The following is a 19,666-nucleotide window of genomic DNA, read 5'->3' as shown; positions in this document are numbered from 1 at the left end:
TAAGTGTTGTGTTAAGTGTTGCCGAGATGAGAATGATTAGGTGGATGAGTGGCTTTACACTTAGAGACAAAATGCGAAATGAATATATCCGTGATAGGGTTGGTGTAGCTCCTGTGACAGACAAAATTGGAGAAATTTGTCTTAGATGATTTGGTCAAATTAAACGTCGACCATCTGATGATTTGATTAGGAGAGGAGATGTTTTAGATTCAACTTGTGTTAAGAAAGACAGAGGTAGACCTAGGAAGACTTGGGCTTATTGTATAAAAAATGATCTTAATTTACTAGAACTAAATGAAAATATGACACTAAACAAGATGCAATGGAGAAAAAGGATTCATGTAGCCGACCCCACATAGTGGGATTAAGGTTTTGTTGTTGTATTAATTTAATTGATTAATAATTAATAATTTATTAATATTTTATCAAATTAATTATAATTAGATAAGTTTATATAGATTTAATAGTTAATTAATGAATAAAAATATTTTTTTAATTTAAATTATTTAATAAAGTTCTAAATAGCTCTTCATTAATATTATTAATAATTATATAATAATTGATTAATATTAAATTATTGCTTAATAAGTAATTATTTTAATAATATTTTTTATTAATAACTTTTTAGTTTTGTGAATAGTTATTTATTAATTAGTTTGATTAAAAATAAAATTTAAATTGAAATTAATTGAATTTATTTATTAATTTTTATCATAATAATAAAATAATCAAAATTTAATTAGAATTTTTTTTTCTAACAAGCATATCCACCTTTTAAATTCTTATACAAATTGTCAAACAATATGACATGATTTAACTAGATTTATTTAATCTGTTACCAAATATTTTTTGGATTTTAACCTTTTTTGGATGTAGGGGTGTCAAAAATTGATCCGACATTCCAATACGACTCGAGCTCGGCTTGAAAAATCTTTGTTAGGGCTGACCCGAATATTTTTTGAGTCGAGTTCAGGTCAGAGAGTTCAACCTGTTTATTATTTTGGTCGGGTTCGGACTAAACTCGAAAACCCAAATATGACCTGAATAATTACAAAATTTCGGATCTGGTTTGGGTTAGCGGGTCAAATTTAGGTTATGGTCTTTGTTTTCGGCACATTTATTATTTGGGTCTGGTCATTTTCAGTTCGGATTCAAACTCGACCAATTGTCCTGAATTGACACCCCCACTTAGATGTACTAGATTCAAATTTATAGTATTTACTAAAGACCACTAACTTAAATCTAATTGGTTGTCCTATAGGACCTTAGAATTTGCTCATTTTTATAGAACCCAATAATATAACTCTTGACTGATAATGCTAAATGCTAAGTTTTCTAGATCAAGGATTTCCATTATTTCGTTTTTGGGAACAGTTACGCATTTATGCTGACTCTTCGCTGACATTGTCTACAGCTATGGACTTTGTGGAAGTTGGATTTGTGCAAAGATAGTGAAATTGGGTTCCGTGGCCGAAGTTGTAGTTAGGTGATCAATCTTGTGAGAAGCCTGGCTCCCACCTCGTTTGCTTGTGTTCTTTCTTCGCCTGGATATCTCAATAAAAGAATCAGAGTTGATGCTATAGAGCATCGGAGTTGTGAGATTAGTGGAGGAACCATTAAAAGTGGCAGCAGCATATATTTTAGGATATGAGACGTGCTTAGCATGAGAAGCTGAGATTGATGTGCAAGAGTTTTTAAATTTTTTTTTTGGGTTACTGGAAGAAGAATAACGCGAAACATGGAGATCTAATATTTCATTTTCTTCACTCTATCCTATTCCTTTCTTTTTTTTTCTGAGCTCCGCTTATGGGAAACTAGCAATTACCTTTTCACCACTTGTCGGGCTGAATTATTGTCATGCCAGACAACTACCACTTTGGGTTAGTGGATTACACCAAATTCTTTTTTCATCATATCCCATTGAGGGTAGGAATCATCAGTTTTATACGTGCAAGTACCCACGAATTATGACCGACCAAACTCTCATTCATCGAGATATTGCAGCTTTAGCTTAATGGCCTCACAATTTTATTCCATTGGTGTAACTTCCTAGGAGGAAAACCATCCAGAGAGTGATCCAACACAAGCAAGCTTAACTTTAAAATTTTTTATGAAAATCTAATCGTTACATCAAAAGGCTCCTGGATGTTTGAGAGTTTAATTTCATTTTCCTTGGGGTTTCATAATCTCCGTGACTTAGCCTTTTTGTTTAAGAGTTTAGCTTCCTTTTACTTGAGGGGTTTCACATGAATGATGTAGCTTTTTCGTCAATCCAGTAAAACAGGACCATGATCTGGTGATTTGAAGTTTTGGTTATGATTTTATACTCATCCAACCGCATGAAAATTCAGTTTAAACCTCAATCCAGTCTAACATTGCGATGATCTGGTAATATGAATGTTTGTCTATGATCATGCCTTGTAAAATTAGTGCAGATAGAAAAACTGGATAGCCTAATTATTTTTGTTCCTCTTTTTTAACTTTTCAATTACGCCTCTCATCTGTTTCAATTTTTTTTCTTACCAGTATTCCTTTTCGATGCTTATTTATCTGTTATTAATTTTAATTTAAGAGCCTCTAGATTTCATGGATAAATCCCTGTTAGGCTTCTTCCTTCAAGAGGGACTTGATACAGCCTTTGTATTACACATCTAAAATGTATTTTGCAGAAATAAATCCTATGGGACAGGTTCCTGCAATTGTTGATGGAAACTTTAAACTATTTGAAAGGTAATTCTTAATTTCCCAGAAATCTTCCATAGAAGTTTTAAGAGATAAAAATGTAATCATACTTTTTTCTGGTATAAAGTAGAAGTCAAAGTTTATCCTTATATTATTTCCCCTTTACATGGATTGCAATGGCTTTTACTTGGTATTCTTTTCATTTGCTTTTCAGATTGTTGTTACAGTTCATTTCGGAACTAATAATTTTAACGAGAAAATTATTGTTTTAGCTGAAAATATTGCACATGAATTTGCCAGATTATCTTCCTAGCTTTTAGCTCACCCTGTAACCCTTGAACTTCCTGTGATTCATTGGATTGCTTCTTGATATTGTACTAATTGTGAATTCATTTTCTAATTTTTTTTTATTTTTTAGTAGAACAGCCAGAATATCATCCCACTAATTAATAGAAGAATGAACAGAAAACTTTCATGTTTTTTTTTTTTTGCATATTTTCATAGTCCTAAATTCTAATTTTTGATTTTGTTATAGTTCTATTTATCAAATCTTTGATGCATGTCAGTTTTTTTAAAGTACAAATTACCTTGATTTCTTCTTTTTCAATTCCCTTCATTTCTTTTCTCTTACAAAATGTTGATTTAATTTGTGTGTGAGTTTTTTCTTTTAAATCAAAGGTATTTAAAAAGTTTCTAATAAAACCATTTGTTCTAAAAAAAATTTTACAAACGGCGTAATCTATTTATTAAAGTTGATTTTTACTTGCACATTATTAAATTGACTTTTTCCGAGCCGATTATAGGTAAAATTTACATTTTTGTTCCGTTGGTTGGCACATGTATTCACGGGTTTATAAAAAAAAAAGAGGCGTCAAATGTAGAAAAAAATGATGCGGCTGGCAGCTCACGGACGAGAAGACGTGTAAAATGAAGGTTTTTAATAATGATATTAAATTTCCTGGTGACAGACGTTAGTTTGGCATATGTTAGTTGGTTGGCAGAGGTTGCTGGCATTGATAACGGGTGCGGGCTTTGGAGAATGCTGCTTGAAACCTCTGAAATCGTTTAAATAAATATGTGAGACACTGTGAAAGTACACAAGCTAGAGTTTTGATTTTGCTTTTATCTAAAAGGAAGAGGTGAGTTTCACTTTCTTTTTTTGTGTATTTATTTATGTACATTTTATTAATTTTTTTATGCTTTTTTTCTTTCTTTTTTTTCCTGTAGATTTATAGTATTTTTTTAAAACAATTATTATTTAATTGTTAAATATTAAAGATAAAATAGCTTTGAGATGACTTTAATATATTTATAAAAGTAATTTTGATCAAAACATTCTTGCATTATTATTTTTATGTATAATGGGGCTAACCCTTATATATCATCCCATATTTACGAACCAAATTCTAATTATTTAGTATCAATAAAAATTCTAGAAAAAAGTTGTTAAAATAAAAGAGCATTGTACATAAACTTTAAAACATATTACTTCAAGTTTTTTATTTTTATAGGCATAAAAATTTTCTCTTTTAAATATTTTGTTGTCTGATAAGAACTTTAATTTTATTATTGGAACATTTTTTTAAAAATCGGCAAAATAAGAAATGCTTTTAATTTACTGTAAGTTTTGAAAATATAAGATATTATATTTACAAAATTTAAATTGTAGAAAAAAGAATGTAATAATAATAATACTAATAATAATAATAATAATAATAATAATAATAATAATAATAATAATAATAATAATAATAATAATAATAATAATAATAATAATAATAATAATAATAATAATAATAATAATAATAATGGTAATTAGTATTATTTTAGAAAAGAACCAAAAATAGTATGATAATTATAAAAAAGGAAAATGAAAAATATAAGAGATACCATATATCAATAATGTTTTATTTCTATCAATAAGACACTATTCTTTAGGCTAGCTTGCATCTATTTATGATGAGAGAGGAATATTTTATGTTCATGTTTTATTATAGCTTTGACAAAGATTGGTTCGAGCTACATCAGATACCGTCGATATATTATATTATATCACTATCTACTTACGACGCTCGTAAAACGTTGGTCTTTGGTGACCAACATTTTAGTTGCTTGTTGAGTAGATAACAGTCACTTTACAAGATGTCTCTGTGATTCTAGGCATCAAATTAGATGGCCCTGACACTTAAAAGGCTAAGAGTTATTGATGAGGGCAGGATATAAGCTTCATTGCCAGATTGTTGCGAAGATTTATTCGATTCTCTCCCTGATCTAGACGTAGTCTACCACAATCCAGGAGTTCCAGGTGTGCGACTAGATTCCAGATGGGGTATACTAGAGATAGACTTGCGTACCCTTACGATGACTGAGGTGTACATTTAATATAGACTCTTATGAGGATTTAGATGATATTACTTTTTTGAGATGTGTTCGAGCATACCTATTATTCATTCTTGGATACTTCCAGGCTCCTTATACGTCTGAAAAATGTGGGTTTCAGTTAAAATTTGACTTCAACCTTTAGGTACCGTCCAAATTGGCAAGTAATTTTCTCTGGAAGGTGTCACTTTATATGCTTCCAACAAACCAATGGCACCCAAGCCTCCCACATCTGATCCTAAGGTGTACATGTCAGCAACATGATGAAGGATCTCATCATTGTATGTTTGTCATTTAACTTTTAGTATGTAAAAATAATGAAATTAGTAATAAAAATGGTGGTTCATAAGTTTAACGATAAGGTGTAACAAAAGAAAATTAAAATGTCTGAGAAAGTAGAAGTTCATCAAACTCATCACGGTACACTCGTACGTGACTAGGTAACCGCTCTCGTACATAGGTTCATTCCACCTACAAATTAAAAAGTTTAGTCTAATTTATTGAATACAAATGAAAGTGTTATAAACGTATTATGTAAAAATTTTTACCCACACTTCTCCCATCAATCAATGTTAGGTATGAAACTTGTAGTGTGAGCATGCTAATGTGGAATCTCTCCCAGCGCCAAACTTGAAGTAGATGCAGACGCCCTATTATTTTCACTCAAGTAGGCTTCGCAGCTTGTCTCGGCTCCCTATAAAAATTTTCCAATACTGCTGGTTCAATAGATTACTATGAAAAAACTGATGATGCTCCTTCACTGGTAAATATTGTAAGTGTATCTTCCACCCAAGCACATAAAAAATCAGGAAGCTCTCAAGAATGAATAAAATATATGCCCAAACATGTCTTTAAAAAATAATTTTATCTAAATTCTCGTAAGAATCTCCATTAAATAGTCACCTTAGCCATCGTAAAGGTACGCAAGTCTGTGCTATAGTCTGTATCATCCAGAATCTTGCACACATCTGAAATTCTTAGCTTGTGGTAGGCGACTTTTGGATCAAGGTGAGTACGAGTAAATCATCATAGCAATCTTGCCATGATACCCATCTCTTGTCCTTGTTAATAACGCTTGGGCCTATAAATAAGAGTTCATTTATTTTGATGCATAGAATCATAAAGACCGTTGTAAAGTGATTGTCATCTTCTCAACAAGTGAAACGTGTTAGTCTCCAAAGACTAATGCTTTGCTAGCATCGTTAGTAGATGGTGATCTAATCTAATATATTGATGGTGTCTGATGCTTTCCAAATCAATCTTTGTTAAATCATTAATTAAACAGTGGGCATGTATTATGCCACTCTCTCATCATAAGTAGATACGGGCTCGCCTCAAGAATATTTTCATGTATAAATAAATTTAAAAAAATATTAAGATTAGATATAAATAATGACATTAAGTGAATTAAATGTTAGGATTAATCAAATAATGCCTCATCATGGTGTGTTGCTCTGTGTCTCACGTAGTGGAGTAACGTCAGGGTGCACATCGCGAAATGCTGGCCTAATCTTAGGCTTCTCGCTAGGTCGTGTCCTACATCATTGAGACTGCGACATTCCATCTCTATGTCCCCTTTTATGTCTATCGCCTGTCATGATATTTGTATGTTGAAGATGATACGATTATCATTTGAAATTTATTACCAAGAGCATTGTATTATTCAACTTATGTTACTAGATATTTTTTGGGTTTGATGGGCAAGTAGATTTTTATGTCCGATAGTACAACATAAGCTACATATCCTTTGTCCCAAAGAAGTATGTTTGTCCATCGTATTTGTATAACACTTTGTACGCAGTCTTCCAATTCTCCATCTAAAATTTGTGGGTGCTAACTCAATAATTGCAAGCATTGGATCAAAATCAGACCATGATGCTTGCTCAGATATAACTAGTGGTGTAAACGAGCCGAGCTTAAGCGAGCCCAGACTCGACTCGTTAAAAAATACCATTGTTCGTGTTCAACTTGTTCATCTATTGAGTGCAAAAAAATTGTTCGTATTTGACTCGTCTGCTTAGCGAGCCGAACACAAGCTGTTCATGAACAACATGTCATTTTAACATCTCTAATCATGCAATCGTAGGATGTTCAAAGTAAGGGCGAGATTTATATCTTAATATTTATATTAAATATTTATTTAAATAGAATTTAATATAGTTTTATGCTATTTTTTAATTAATAATTTTAATTGATTATAAATATTTGAAACTTTGTAGTCAATTAAATTATATTAAAAAATACCCATTAGCTATATGTATATATATTATTATTTTGAGCCAAAATGAGTCAAACACGAAAGAATAAATTTTTGTTTGTGTTTGACTCGTTTATATATCGAGCGTAAAAAAATTATTCATGTTCGAGTTATTTGTTTGGCAAATAAATTGAAAACGAGGTAATTAACGAGTCAAACACGAGTTGTTCGTGAACAACCAACCGTTTTGACAGCCCTAGGTATAACATGGAATTCAAATGTATAAGTATCCTTCAAAGACTTAACAGTATAATAATGAGAGATATATGATAGATAATCTACATGTTTATGACCTGAAACAACTATGATATGTGAGCAAGGCATATGATAAGCCTCCAGTCATACGCAATTACAACTACAACCTCCATCTGCATGTAAGTGAACCAGAAAGGAGTGACAACTGAAATCGTAGACCGCGTACTCGTGAAAGTTAATACGAGTTGGTTTAGGAAATCTTCTAGCCTCAGCTTCATATTGTCGAAGGGAAGTGCTTTCTCCAGTGTTAATAGGTAGGGTTGTAATTGAACCAATACACTAGATGAAAAACTCGAACTTGACTTGATGAAGACTTTATCAAGTTAGTTCAAATTAGTAAATAAACTAGTTTAAACAATTTTTAAAAGTTCGAAACTTAAATAAACTAAATATGAACATAGTCAAACTTATACATTTATGTTCATAAACAAACTCGTTTGTTGTTCAACAAATAACTTGTTAAATACTCGATATTAAACTCAATGATAGCTGATATTATATATCATATATTATTTAAATAAAATTTAATTAACTAGAATAATAACTCGTTTATTGATAACTCATGTCATGTATGGTATAGAAATACTTGATATTAAGTTTCTGTGGGTTTTAAAGTTGTCATTTTTAGTTGTTTGGTAAGATTTATGTTAAATTAGGCATAAATGCTACTCAGATCATTATACTAAACATCCCCTAAGCGAGAAATTTAGGGCAAAATGGGGGAGAAATGATATTTAATATAATGTAGGTTTTAGAGTTTATAATCAATAAAACAATAATTGTGATCAAATTTGTAAAATTGTTTATTTAATTTTTTGTATGAAAATTTCGATACTCTGTTAAATTTTTAGCTTGTTCATTAGTTTTTTTAAATACTCGTTCACTTGTCATAAATAAATCAAGTCTAAGCATTGAAAAATTCAAACAAGTCAAGCTTGAACAACATATGAAAGCTCGACACAAGCTCAAACTGAACATGAACAACTTATAATTAAGCTAAGCCAAGTTCGAACTATGATATACTCGACTCGACTTGGCTCTATTACAACCTTAGTAATAGACAATTCTTTTGCTGCTTCATGATCCAGTGTTGTGTTATATCTTCTAAGAAATAAAAATATGATATTGTAGTATATAGAGCAAACCAATGCATGAATAAGAAGTCCTCTCGCTCGACAAAGGACCCTTTTGAAGCATTCAGTTGTGTTAGTTGTCATAACTTCATATCTTTCACAATCGTGAGATAGTCTCCATCTTATAACATCTATAGAAATCAACCAATCATATGCCTCTTGTTTAACATTACGAATATCAGTCATATGTTGTCAAACAATCTAATATTATCCATATTTTCTGCCCAACACATCTTCTGACACATTGTCTCTACATCGGATATACCCATCTGTTTAATTGTATTTTTAAAGCTTTTTCTAAGGTGCCTAAAAAATAATCTATGAGCCACCCATGAAAAAATCTCCGTTTACACGAACAATCCACCAACTAACAACTTTTGCGAGGGAATTTATTAGCCTGTTGCTAGGAAATTTAATAATATTATTAAAAAAACCTAATTTTCCACGCCTTCGGGCTCGTGAGCTGCCAGTCGCATCATTTTATTTTTTATCTTACCTATGAACATTTTTTTTTTCTGAACCCTTGAATGCATGTAGTAGCTAACAGAACGAAAATTTAAATTTTATCTAAAATCAAGTAAAAGTCGATTTAAAATTTTGAAAGTCAAAATTGACTTTTATTTAGTCGATTATGTCGTTTGTAAATTTCTTTTTTTTTTTTAAAGAAATGATTTTACTAGAAACTTTTAAATACAATCGATTTTTTGTTTTTAAATCTTTGGATGCCTAGTAATGCCCCTTTCCTTTAATGGGGAGGTTCGAGCTCAAATCTTGCCAACGGAAAAAAAAATCTTTTGCCATTTACATTGTCTGGGCATCTTTTATTTTATTTTTCTTTTTCAACTTTTTCTTATTTGGCTGCCTCTTACATTTGTTTTGTGCAAGCATTTTTCTGTTGAAAAATAATTTTATTACCTTTACACCTTCCTTCTTGGCTTTGCTTTTACCATGTGAAATCTAAGTAACTTTTTTGTTTTGCAGTCATGCCATTCTGCGATATATTGCTGGTGCATTCCCTGGAGTTTCCGATCACTGGTAAATTCTGCCTGTGTTTTCATTTATTTTATGACTATTATATACTAATTTAGTCCAAAAACATAATTAGAACTGATAATTGTTGATATGCATATATCTGTTCACTGCATGGGCCCACTCACGGTTTAGGAAACAGTGGCTTTGTTGCTATATTTGAGGGGAAGAAATTATTCTTCCTTAATTATCCATTATTTTGTTTTTTTATTTCTTTCCTTTTTTTATCATAATGATTTGAATTTCCCTCCAATTATATCAGGGTTAGTATGTGTTGTATATGTTTGTTATTTCCTTAATGAGAAAATTAGAGAGTTTTTTCCTCTAAAAAAATTCCTCCTAAATTTCATATGGTATCAGAGGAACGAAATAAGCCCTAGATTTTTTTTTAGCAACCTTAGTCTTCCCTGCAGCCACTAGAATTTCTCCAACTTCCACGGAGGCCTCTTTTCTTGCAGGCGAACTCTCCTAGGTTGCAGCGGTGGCTTCCTTCTGCAGCATCCCAGGCCGAAATATTCTTTTTCTTCCTCCCTAGCCAACCAGAGTCTTCTCTGCTTTGTGTTTACAGATTATCAAAATCTCCTCAAGTAGTGAACATCTCGGTCCAGCCAGAAGCCGAGCCTGCAATCCAAACTTGCACCCTTCTCTCCTGAAGAAAATTGAGAATCGCCAGGAATTTTCTCTTTAGTTGGAACGGTGTTCAATATTCTTCTCAAGTGAGAATCCCGTGTAGATGACTAACAATTTCTCTCTCTAGAAAGTCTTATGTTTGCGACATACAATCTCTCTTTCCAACCAAAATTCTGTACCAATAACAAACAATTTCTTTATAGTGGAAATTCACGTGACGATCAAATATGGAATGAAAACTGCTTCTTCCCTAGAAGTTACGTTTAAGGCTGAACCTAGGATGTTTGGTTCTGTAGCATCTAAATTCTTTTCCTGCATCACCAATCACAGACTATATGACAATAATTTTCTCCAATGGTCTTAATCTGTGTTCATGTACATTTGTGGTAAAGAAAAATATGATCATCTCATCGAGGAGAATCCTTCACAAAAAAATTATGATCCTAAACATCGTACATGAAAGATTGAAGATCACACGATCTTGTCGTGCCTTGTCAACTCCATGACCTCGAAAATTGTAGAAAATGTCCTCATGTACAAAACGTCAATAGAAATCTGAGATGCCATAAGGGAACCTATTCAAGTGTTGACAACACCTTTGTGTTGTTTGACATTAAAATTTGATTATATGTCTACGACAGAGCGGGTTGAATGTTACTCAATACTTTAGTACTCTCTCCAAATATTGGCTCCTAGATATGAATTTAACATACACATGGAGTTGCTTACAAGGCTCTACTCTTTACAAAATCATTGTTGAACTGAAAAGAATCATTGAGTTCCTTCTATGACTCAACAAGGAGCTAGATGAAGTCAAATGTAGAATCTTGAGAGTCAAATCTCTTCCCTCAATTCATGAAGCTTTTTATGAAGTGAGAAAGGAGGAGAGCGGGAAGAAACTCACGATGATTGGTAATCCTACTACTTTAAATATTGACAACTCAATTTTATACACTCACAAATCATCTCAGGACAACAAGTCAAAGTGAAACAAATCTTAATGTGAACATTGTAAGAAACTTGGTCATCTGAAGAAGTGTTGAAAAGTTTATGAAAAACCTGCAGATTAGAAGCCCAACAAAGTCAAAGGTGATGAAGAAAATCAAGCAAACACAACATCAAAGGAAGACAAGGCTCATGAATATAGGTTATTCGACATGAAACTTGAATTTCTTCAAAGGCTTGTAAGAAAATATACCAGGCCTTCTACCAGTCTTCTAGCACATCAAGATAGTCTTCCGTCTGCTCTATTAACAAGAAGAATCAGTCTTGGATAATAGACTCTATAGCATCTGATCACATGACAATTGATATCACTGCTTTCCAATCCTGCAATTCTTGTAAGCATATGTTGCAGTTAGAATCACAAATGACTCCCTCTCATTTGTGGAAAGAAGAGGAGTGTGAATCTCAATCTCATGACATGAATTATGTTATTAAATTTTATCATAATTTGTATGAATTTTAGGTGAAAGACTTGATGAAGGTGATTGACAGTGCTGGGATGTATCATGAACTTTATCAACTCAGTAGACTCTCAATTTAAAAAGACAGTCCCATCATTCATAAACTCTTGAGTTAAGTCTTGTATCTAAGTTTAATTCTCAAGAGTGTAGTTTTATTATGACATTTTTGCGTTATGCATCATAATTTCTATTATATTGAAAATTATATTTCCATTGTTTATCTACGAAAAAAAACATAGTTCTTATTAGTGTAAAAATTACCAACTTGCTAAACATACTTGATAAGTGCACCCAAGCCTGAAATAGAAACCAACATATCCACTCCATGGTTCATAATGGTATCTATGGGCCCTCAAAAATAAAAAAAATAAATGAAATTAGGTGGTTTGTCACATTCATTGGTGATCACACTAGAACCTTTTGGAGCTTTCTTATGAGGATAAATATGAAACTTCCAACATATTTGAAACTTTTCACAACATGATTCTCGCCCAATTTTAGAACAAAATTCAGATTCTCAAACCGATATTGTAAAGGCTACCGTTACTCTACTCTTGGCCCTTATCTATCCAAAAATGGCATCATTCCTGTAAGCTCTTGCGTTACACACCCCAACAAAATTGTGTGGCTGAGAGAGAACATACTATCTCCTTGAGGTGACCCGTTCAATTCTATTCACTAATATTATACCCAAACACTTATGGGGATGTAATTCTCATTCATTTATCTCATAAAGAGGATGCTCAACATAATGTTAAACCTTAACAAATCTCTTAACACTCATAAAATCCTACCCTCACATTCAGTCATTCTCCTCTAACTTATTACTAAAAGTTTTTTTTAGCATTGCCTTTGTTCTTCTAATCAACCGCACCATACCAAACTTGTTCTTAGGAAAATCAAATGTATCTTTGTGAGCCACTCTTCAAACAAAAATGGGTATAAATGTTACTATTCAGAAGCACAAAGATTCTACAACTCCATGAATATCATTCACATTCTTTGAAAACCAAATCTGATATTCAATAGGAGAGTTTGAGTGCATATTAAAATTAGGGTACCATTTAGGAACCTTAAACTCGCCTCCCTTATATCCCTGATGAACCCACTATTGTTCCCAATATCACAAATCAATCTAAAAACAAACCCACTGCACTAAAGCCTCTCACAACTCCCACCAAGAACCAAAAAGTTCAAAAGTTCATATGTACGCCAGAAAGGTTCATATGTACGCCAGAAAGAAAAAAAAAAACATTTTGTATATATTTTGTAGTTGTCTAAAATGGATGTGAGCATAGTTTTTGTAGTTGGACTGCTTCAAACACAACAAGACGATGATTTATTTATGATGGTGAGAGACTGATTCCAGAATTTTCCAGCGAAGAAGGCACCCGAGGAGAATGACGCGGGGCGCATTTCCATAACGCTTGGTCGCCTTCGCATTGAACGCGGAAGCCACTTTCAAATTTTCTCGTGATCATGGGAGCAGATCGTAAAACTTTCGTAGGAATTTCTTGCTCACACTAAGAGGAAGATTTTCATCCCAGTAGAACTCCCTGCTGGCCTTCTCATTCAGGATTTCTGCCGCCAAGCTTGTGAACCAATTTTGTTTTATTATTGGAAGCTTAAATATGATTTTTTCCCTATTTATTAATTTATATTTAGGATTTTCTAGAAGGGAACAATTTATATGCTGTTATTTTATTGTTTTGGAGGACTTTTGACTATTGTTAGTGTTTGTAGGTTGTAATCTCTGTTTTATGTTTCTGGAGTACTGTATCATTTTTCTTTTGCGATTGGTGTATCTGTATCTTGCTCAGGAATAGGTGGTAGATCCTCTTCACTCTTCACACCTCGCCGATTCGCCATTTGCTCGCTGTTTTTAGTCCACAACAGATTTCAGCCGTTGAATGCCTCATATTGCTTCCAATTCTCACCAATTGCCATATTTTTATTCCTTCATGATTCCACAACTGCTTTCAAGCTAAATCCCTTTTTTGAACTTCTTATAGGAGCCCTAGTACGGTGTCAAGTTGAGAATATGATTATTCTAGACTTCGTTGCATAATTTCAATTGAATTTTTATTCATACAGTAGGTTCTACAATAGCTAAGTAATGAACTTAATAAAAAGGGGCAGTTACATACATACAAATACCACATAATTCTTATGTGTTTACATGTATAACACTTAATGCTTCATATTTACAGGTATATTAATCAAATATTTGATATTACATAAAAAAATACCATTACTTTTAACCTTTTAAAAGTGAAACACACCTTTTTCATGCATAGCTATATGACATAAAATGTTATAAATATAAATATCAAACTTAAGGAGTTAGATATGTAAATTTATAATAATTGTGTGCAATGTTTCCTAACAAAATAGGGGCATGACCTCGAAATGATGCAAAATTACAAAAATACTTGAGCAATTGTTTAAGTGACTGGCAATAGGGACGGTGGATGCCCTCAAAATGTTATACAATTACTCAAATATCCAAGCAGTTGCTAAAATAAATTGAAAATAGAGACGGTGATCATGACCTCCAAATTATGTGAAATGACTGAAATACCTGAACTATATCTAAAAGGACTTTTAAGCCTTAAGTTTTAAACATGAACATAAATAGTAATTGGATGAACTGTGCGCGAGACTGCCTGGCACGATCAACCTTTTCCATTTATGTTTTTATTTGTCATTTATGATTAATCATCATAAGTATTTGAAAAGTTTTCTTTCGCCAATATCATCAATGAAGTTAAACAATTTACTAATGCTACATTCTTGCGTTGCATTTTATCAGCAGACTGAAAGTTTATGGTTTACATTTTTTTACTTCCGGTTTAGATTCATGTTGATATTTCATTAATAACGACTGTAAAAAAACTTCTATTTATAATTTACATTTGTCTTTGGAGCTTAAATTTTTTTGAAAACCTTACTTTGTTTTCTTTTTCAATCAAGGTATCCAAGTGATGTTTTCAGCAGAGCTAAAATCAACTCAATTCTGGACTGGCATCATTCAAACCTACGACGTGGTTCAAGTACTCCATGATCAGACTCTCACTTATCAATTAAATAAAGTTGCTTTTTTTCTTCTTCATGGAGTATGATTTGAAGGACTTCAGTCTCTAGCTCTACAGTATAAATTAAAGTTTCCTTTAAAATTTTCACCCAAGTTTTAAAGATTAATTCAAAATTTTATTTACCTTGTTAGCTATGGTATAGGATTTTGATTCTTTTATGATTTTTGCTGAACAAAATAGAGTTTTCCCTTTAAATGTATGATAAAATATAGTTACCTTACTCTTGACTCTAGAAGAAAAAATGGCTTATCGTCTACTTCTTCTTTTTGAAATATTGAAGAAACTTTCTTTTTTGCTTCTAAGAAACTTATTTCTTATTTTTTGAATTCACTATTGTTTGGTTCCTGAGAAACTGAACTTATTTTCCTATATTTTTTTGATGCAACTCATGAATTTAAAAGCATCTACAAAAGATGTAATCAGTGTCTAATTTGGCATTCTTGAACGATAATGTTGCTTGGACATTTTAGAATCAGCTCAACCAAACATTATACAAAGTCCATGGGCTTGAACAAAGTTTGTGCATATTTGAATCAATCAAAGTGAAGCCCAAACAAATTTCAAAATTTTCCTGGCCGCACTAGATTGACTCAATTTAGGTTTTTTATCTTCAACATTTTAGCGAACTTCTTTCTTGTGCAAGAATGGGGTGGTGGTGCCATCTTCACAAAGCATCCTGGTGGGCAATGGATTAATTGATCCTCCTAAGTTCGACCATTGGCAATGGGCATGCTAGCAACCTTGGTTGTCATTAATATGCAATCATTTTCTTGCAGTAAATTAAATTTATTGATCATTTCTAAATTACATCATTCTTCTTCCTCCACTTTATTATGAATCATTTATTTTGAAATGAGGAAGAATTGTCAAATTTTCCTTGAGCATGATGGTCTCTATTCTTACCATATTTGAGCAAGGAGCACCTTCCAATGGAATTTTCCTCTTTGATCAAGTGAAAAAAACTACTCATTACCTGCAACTTGTGACTCTTATCTGCCCCTCCATCTTATGGTGCCCTCCATTTGTTGAACATAGATACCAATTATGCCAAGTCTTGTTGTCCGATCAAAATAAACATTTTTTTGGTGAGCCCTATAAATAAGTATTCTAATCAGTTTATTTATAGATTTTCTGCTTGATATTGTAATAGTTTTTTATTAATTTTGTTGAGAACACCCACTTGCTGAAGCCTTTTACCCTTTCAGGTTTTAAAATTGTTTTTGCGTTTCTTCTCAACACTTAGCAAAGAGCAAGCTAGTGAACTTGGTTGCCATTGATTTTGTCGCTTTCTTGTAATAATTTAGAACTTATTGATCTTTTCAAAGCTATCACGACCATCTTCATCCTCTTTATTGTGCATTATTTATTTTACAACGTTTCGTTCAAGATGAGGATGACTATGTTATTTCTTGAATATCAGTCCTTTTTTACCTAGAGTTGAGTGAGGTAGCATCATATATTAGAATTAACCTATAAGGTAGAAAATATTATTCTTTGTGACTCGACTTCTCTTTGCCCCTCTGTCATTTAGGATCCTGTGTTCATTGAATAAAAGCATCAATGGTGCTAATACAAGGTTGACATCCCTTATTAGAATTTGAGCTCAACTAGGGTTTTTTGGTAGTTTAAACTATCACGACCATCCCAAGACCTTGGAATTACCAAGGCGAGAACTGTCGGTCGGATGGAGAAAAACTATCTAATAATTTTTTTTATAATTAAAATGAAATCCAAAACCACAATAGATATTCTTTTTATAAAATTTAAAGTTACAACCCGTTCACACAGATTTTAATTATTTATGATTGACAAAAAATAAAAAATTACATATAGTACCTATCAACCCGTACTCCTCGGTGCCTGTACACGCACTATTTAGGATCCATCTAGCCAAAAATTGGTTTTCCTATAAGAAAGTTAGCAACGAAAGGTTTGAGCTGAACTATTTAGTGAAAAAATATTTCTAAATTACTATAATTCAAATTTTAAAATTTTTGTAAGAGTGTAAGAAACAATAAAGAAGTGTGCGCATTAAAAGAACAGTAAAAAAAGAAAGTTTTTTTTTTACTTTCATTTATTTATATTATACTTTTCATTATTGGGAGTCACCGTTTAAACATATACTTAAAAAAATGTCGTTTTAACAATTTTCAACTTAGCATAAAGGTTGACAACCATTTTGATTTTCATTTTCGTCCATGGGTACATTGCATTCCCTTGCTAGTATCATTCAGGTGTGACTCTCATATGCATTCATATATTATACTTTATTTCTTTTCTTATATTTAACATTTAAAGAAAGACATGAACTTTTGCATTTTTAAAATAAATGTTGAAAAAAATAAAAACATGTGTAATTGTTTTAAGACATAATCAGAACTATTTTAAATTAAAAACATATTTACCCACATGAACAGTATAGTTTGAAATTTGTTATTCTTTTCCTGGGGTGGAACTAGTTTTTTTGGGCACCTAAAGGAACAATTTATATTTGATCTGTTTCTAATGTTTATCATTTTATATGTAAATACATATTTTCTTCTCTTATGGTCTCAATTTAAGTAATTTTGTCTAAATGTTAAATTTTTTCATAAACTAGTATAAATATAAAATGTAGTCTGACATGCTTAAGTTAGGAATAACTTAGTTATATTTTAACTTATAGGTTTATTAACTTGGAATGTGACTTAACATCAATTAATTAAATATATATAGATTAAGTGTTAAAATGGGTCGTCATACTTAATAATTTTTCTACTACAAAATAAAATCTTACTTCGCTTTAGTCTCCTCGCCGAAATACTAAAACATGATTTTACAAAATTCAAAAATTTAATCTCAAGTTTATGAATTTTCTTCATTTCAATTTATTAAACATAAAAAAAATTTAATTTTCAGTTTCAAAGCTATTACCAAAACGGTTCAAAACTTACATTTATTCATGGTTCACTTGTTCTATTTCTACGAACTGAGGATTTAGAGGCTCGATCACAACGTAGGGAAAGTGTTTTCTTTAGCTTCACCTTGCTTCCAAATCCTGTATAAACCCGATCAAATGCTCCACATGCGTTGAAATGACTCTTGCAGGCCGCTCATTCCTACTACTTACTTTTAATTAGTTAGGGCACCAGAAGCCTTCATTGGAGTTGACGAGACTCGTGGCTTTGTCTCCCTTCTCTTCTACGCTTGCACGATTGATGGATCATTGACGACACAAGAGGAAGGCTTGGGTGAGCCGCTCTAGCCCTCCAGGTGCTCGCTCGTGCATCTCTCGATTGCGGAAAAGGGCTTCTGGGTGCCTTCAATCCTTCCTCCTTTCGCTTAGTTCGCTCAGTCAAAGGTGTAGAAAGGTTTGGTCGAACGCTCATACAATGCTATGGTAACTTCCTCCCCTTCCTTTATCTTCTTCGTCCTCCTCTTCAATTAGGGCACAACACCCTTTCTCGCTTTCTTGTCCTCTGCCTCTTTCGCCCTCTCTCTCTCTCGTGCAGTGGGTTCGAATGGATGAGGAAAAGCCTCGACTTAATTCTCCCAACGGCGGCAGGATTCTCATTCGAACGACACCTGCTTTACAGGTGTCGTAACTGTTAATTTCATTTTTTTAAAGTTAATTTAATTAAAATTTTAATAGAGTATTATTATGTCATCAATTTATAAACACATTAATTTTATTGAAGAAAAATGTGTTACTTTATCTTCCATTCTAAATGATTATAAATCTTCTTTTTATTGGCGAGTCTACAAATATGCCTTCTAATCTAGTTCATGTAGAAAAATTTTTCCTAAAGTTGTAACAATCTCTATAAGAATTTCGGGCGGAAACAGTCACTTTCCAATGCCTGCCTCCCTTTTCTCGTTGTTGGATTTGTTTTGTTTTGCCCAATCAGCCTCCATCTTTGTTTTCTAGTTGGCCTCCCTTGTGAATGCTGATGCTAAGTTGTCCTCATTACTGGCACCCAACTAGCCTTCCCCGTTGACTCGAGTCTACCTTCATCAATGAGGCTTGATGATCTCCTCTCTTGATGCCAAATCAAGCTTCATTATTGGCACTCATTCCACCCACCCTGTTCACACCAAGTCATCCTCTGTCATTGATGCCAATATAACTCGTTACTGCCATGTTGGCCTCCCTAATCTAAAGCCAAGTCAGCCTTCATCATTGGAGTGAGGTTTGTCCTGCTTTATTTATGTAAATATGAAAGTGTAGGTGTGAGATATGTATATACTTAAGAATTGTGTGCTATGTATGTAAATGTTCCTAAAAAAATATCTTCTCTTCTGCTTATTGGCTGTGCACACTACATATCCTACTTGGAAAGCAGGCAATAATGCTGGAAAAATGGAAATGACTGTGTTGGTGTCTTGTGGAACAGTTTTAGTGAAATTGTAAGTTGTAACCAATAGCTTATTTTTTCTGAGAACGGCTCTCTGCTGACCATCAGTTTGGTTCTTCATCTATCCATGCGGAAAAGTTGAGGGTGCACTTGTTTTGGCTGTGGTTTATGAAATCTCAATTCAAAATTTGTTGTGAAAAATCTGCTATTTAAAAGCTGATTTTTCAGAAGCAGTTGTCCCATTTGAAAAATTCATTTTTGAAAGTGTTGTCTGTAGACAAATATCTGAAATACCCCTATACACATATTTAACTATAAGAAAAGGTGTTTGATAGCAACAATGGAGAAAGATTTAGACCAAGATTAGCGTGACCACACACAGGAGAAATACCTGGGCATATATATA

The 19,666-nt window shown here is 32.5% G+C and overlaps 1 protein-coding gene across 1 annotated transcript in view; it reads left to right on the top strand.

Moving 5' to 3' along the window:
* LOC110023848 (glutathione S-transferase T1-like) overlaps positions 1-19,666 on the top strand; it is a 34,840-nt gene that overhangs the window by 6,283 nt on the left and 8,891 nt on the right. The window contains exons 3-5 of the mRNA XM_020723460.1: positions 2,670-2,730; positions 9,688-9,741; positions 14,805-14,884. Coding sequence (XP_020579119.1) covers positions 2,670-2,730; positions 9,688-9,741; positions 14,805-14,884 — 195 coding nt within the window. The remainder of the gene's footprint in view (positions 1-2,669; positions 2,731-9,687; positions 9,742-14,804; positions 14,885-19,666) is intronic.

This window comes from Phalaenopsis equestris, unplaced genomic scaffold, assembly GCF_001263595.1.
Source record: "Phalaenopsis equestris unplaced genomic scaffold, ASM126359v1 Scaffold000233, whole genome shotgun sequence".
In the NCBI taxonomy this organism is placed as follows: Eukaryota; Viridiplantae; Streptophyta; class Magnoliopsida; order Asparagales; family Orchidaceae; genus Phalaenopsis; species Phalaenopsis equestris.
Note: the sequence above shows the minus strand (reverse complement) of the source record. Positions and strands in the feature narration are given on the sequence as shown.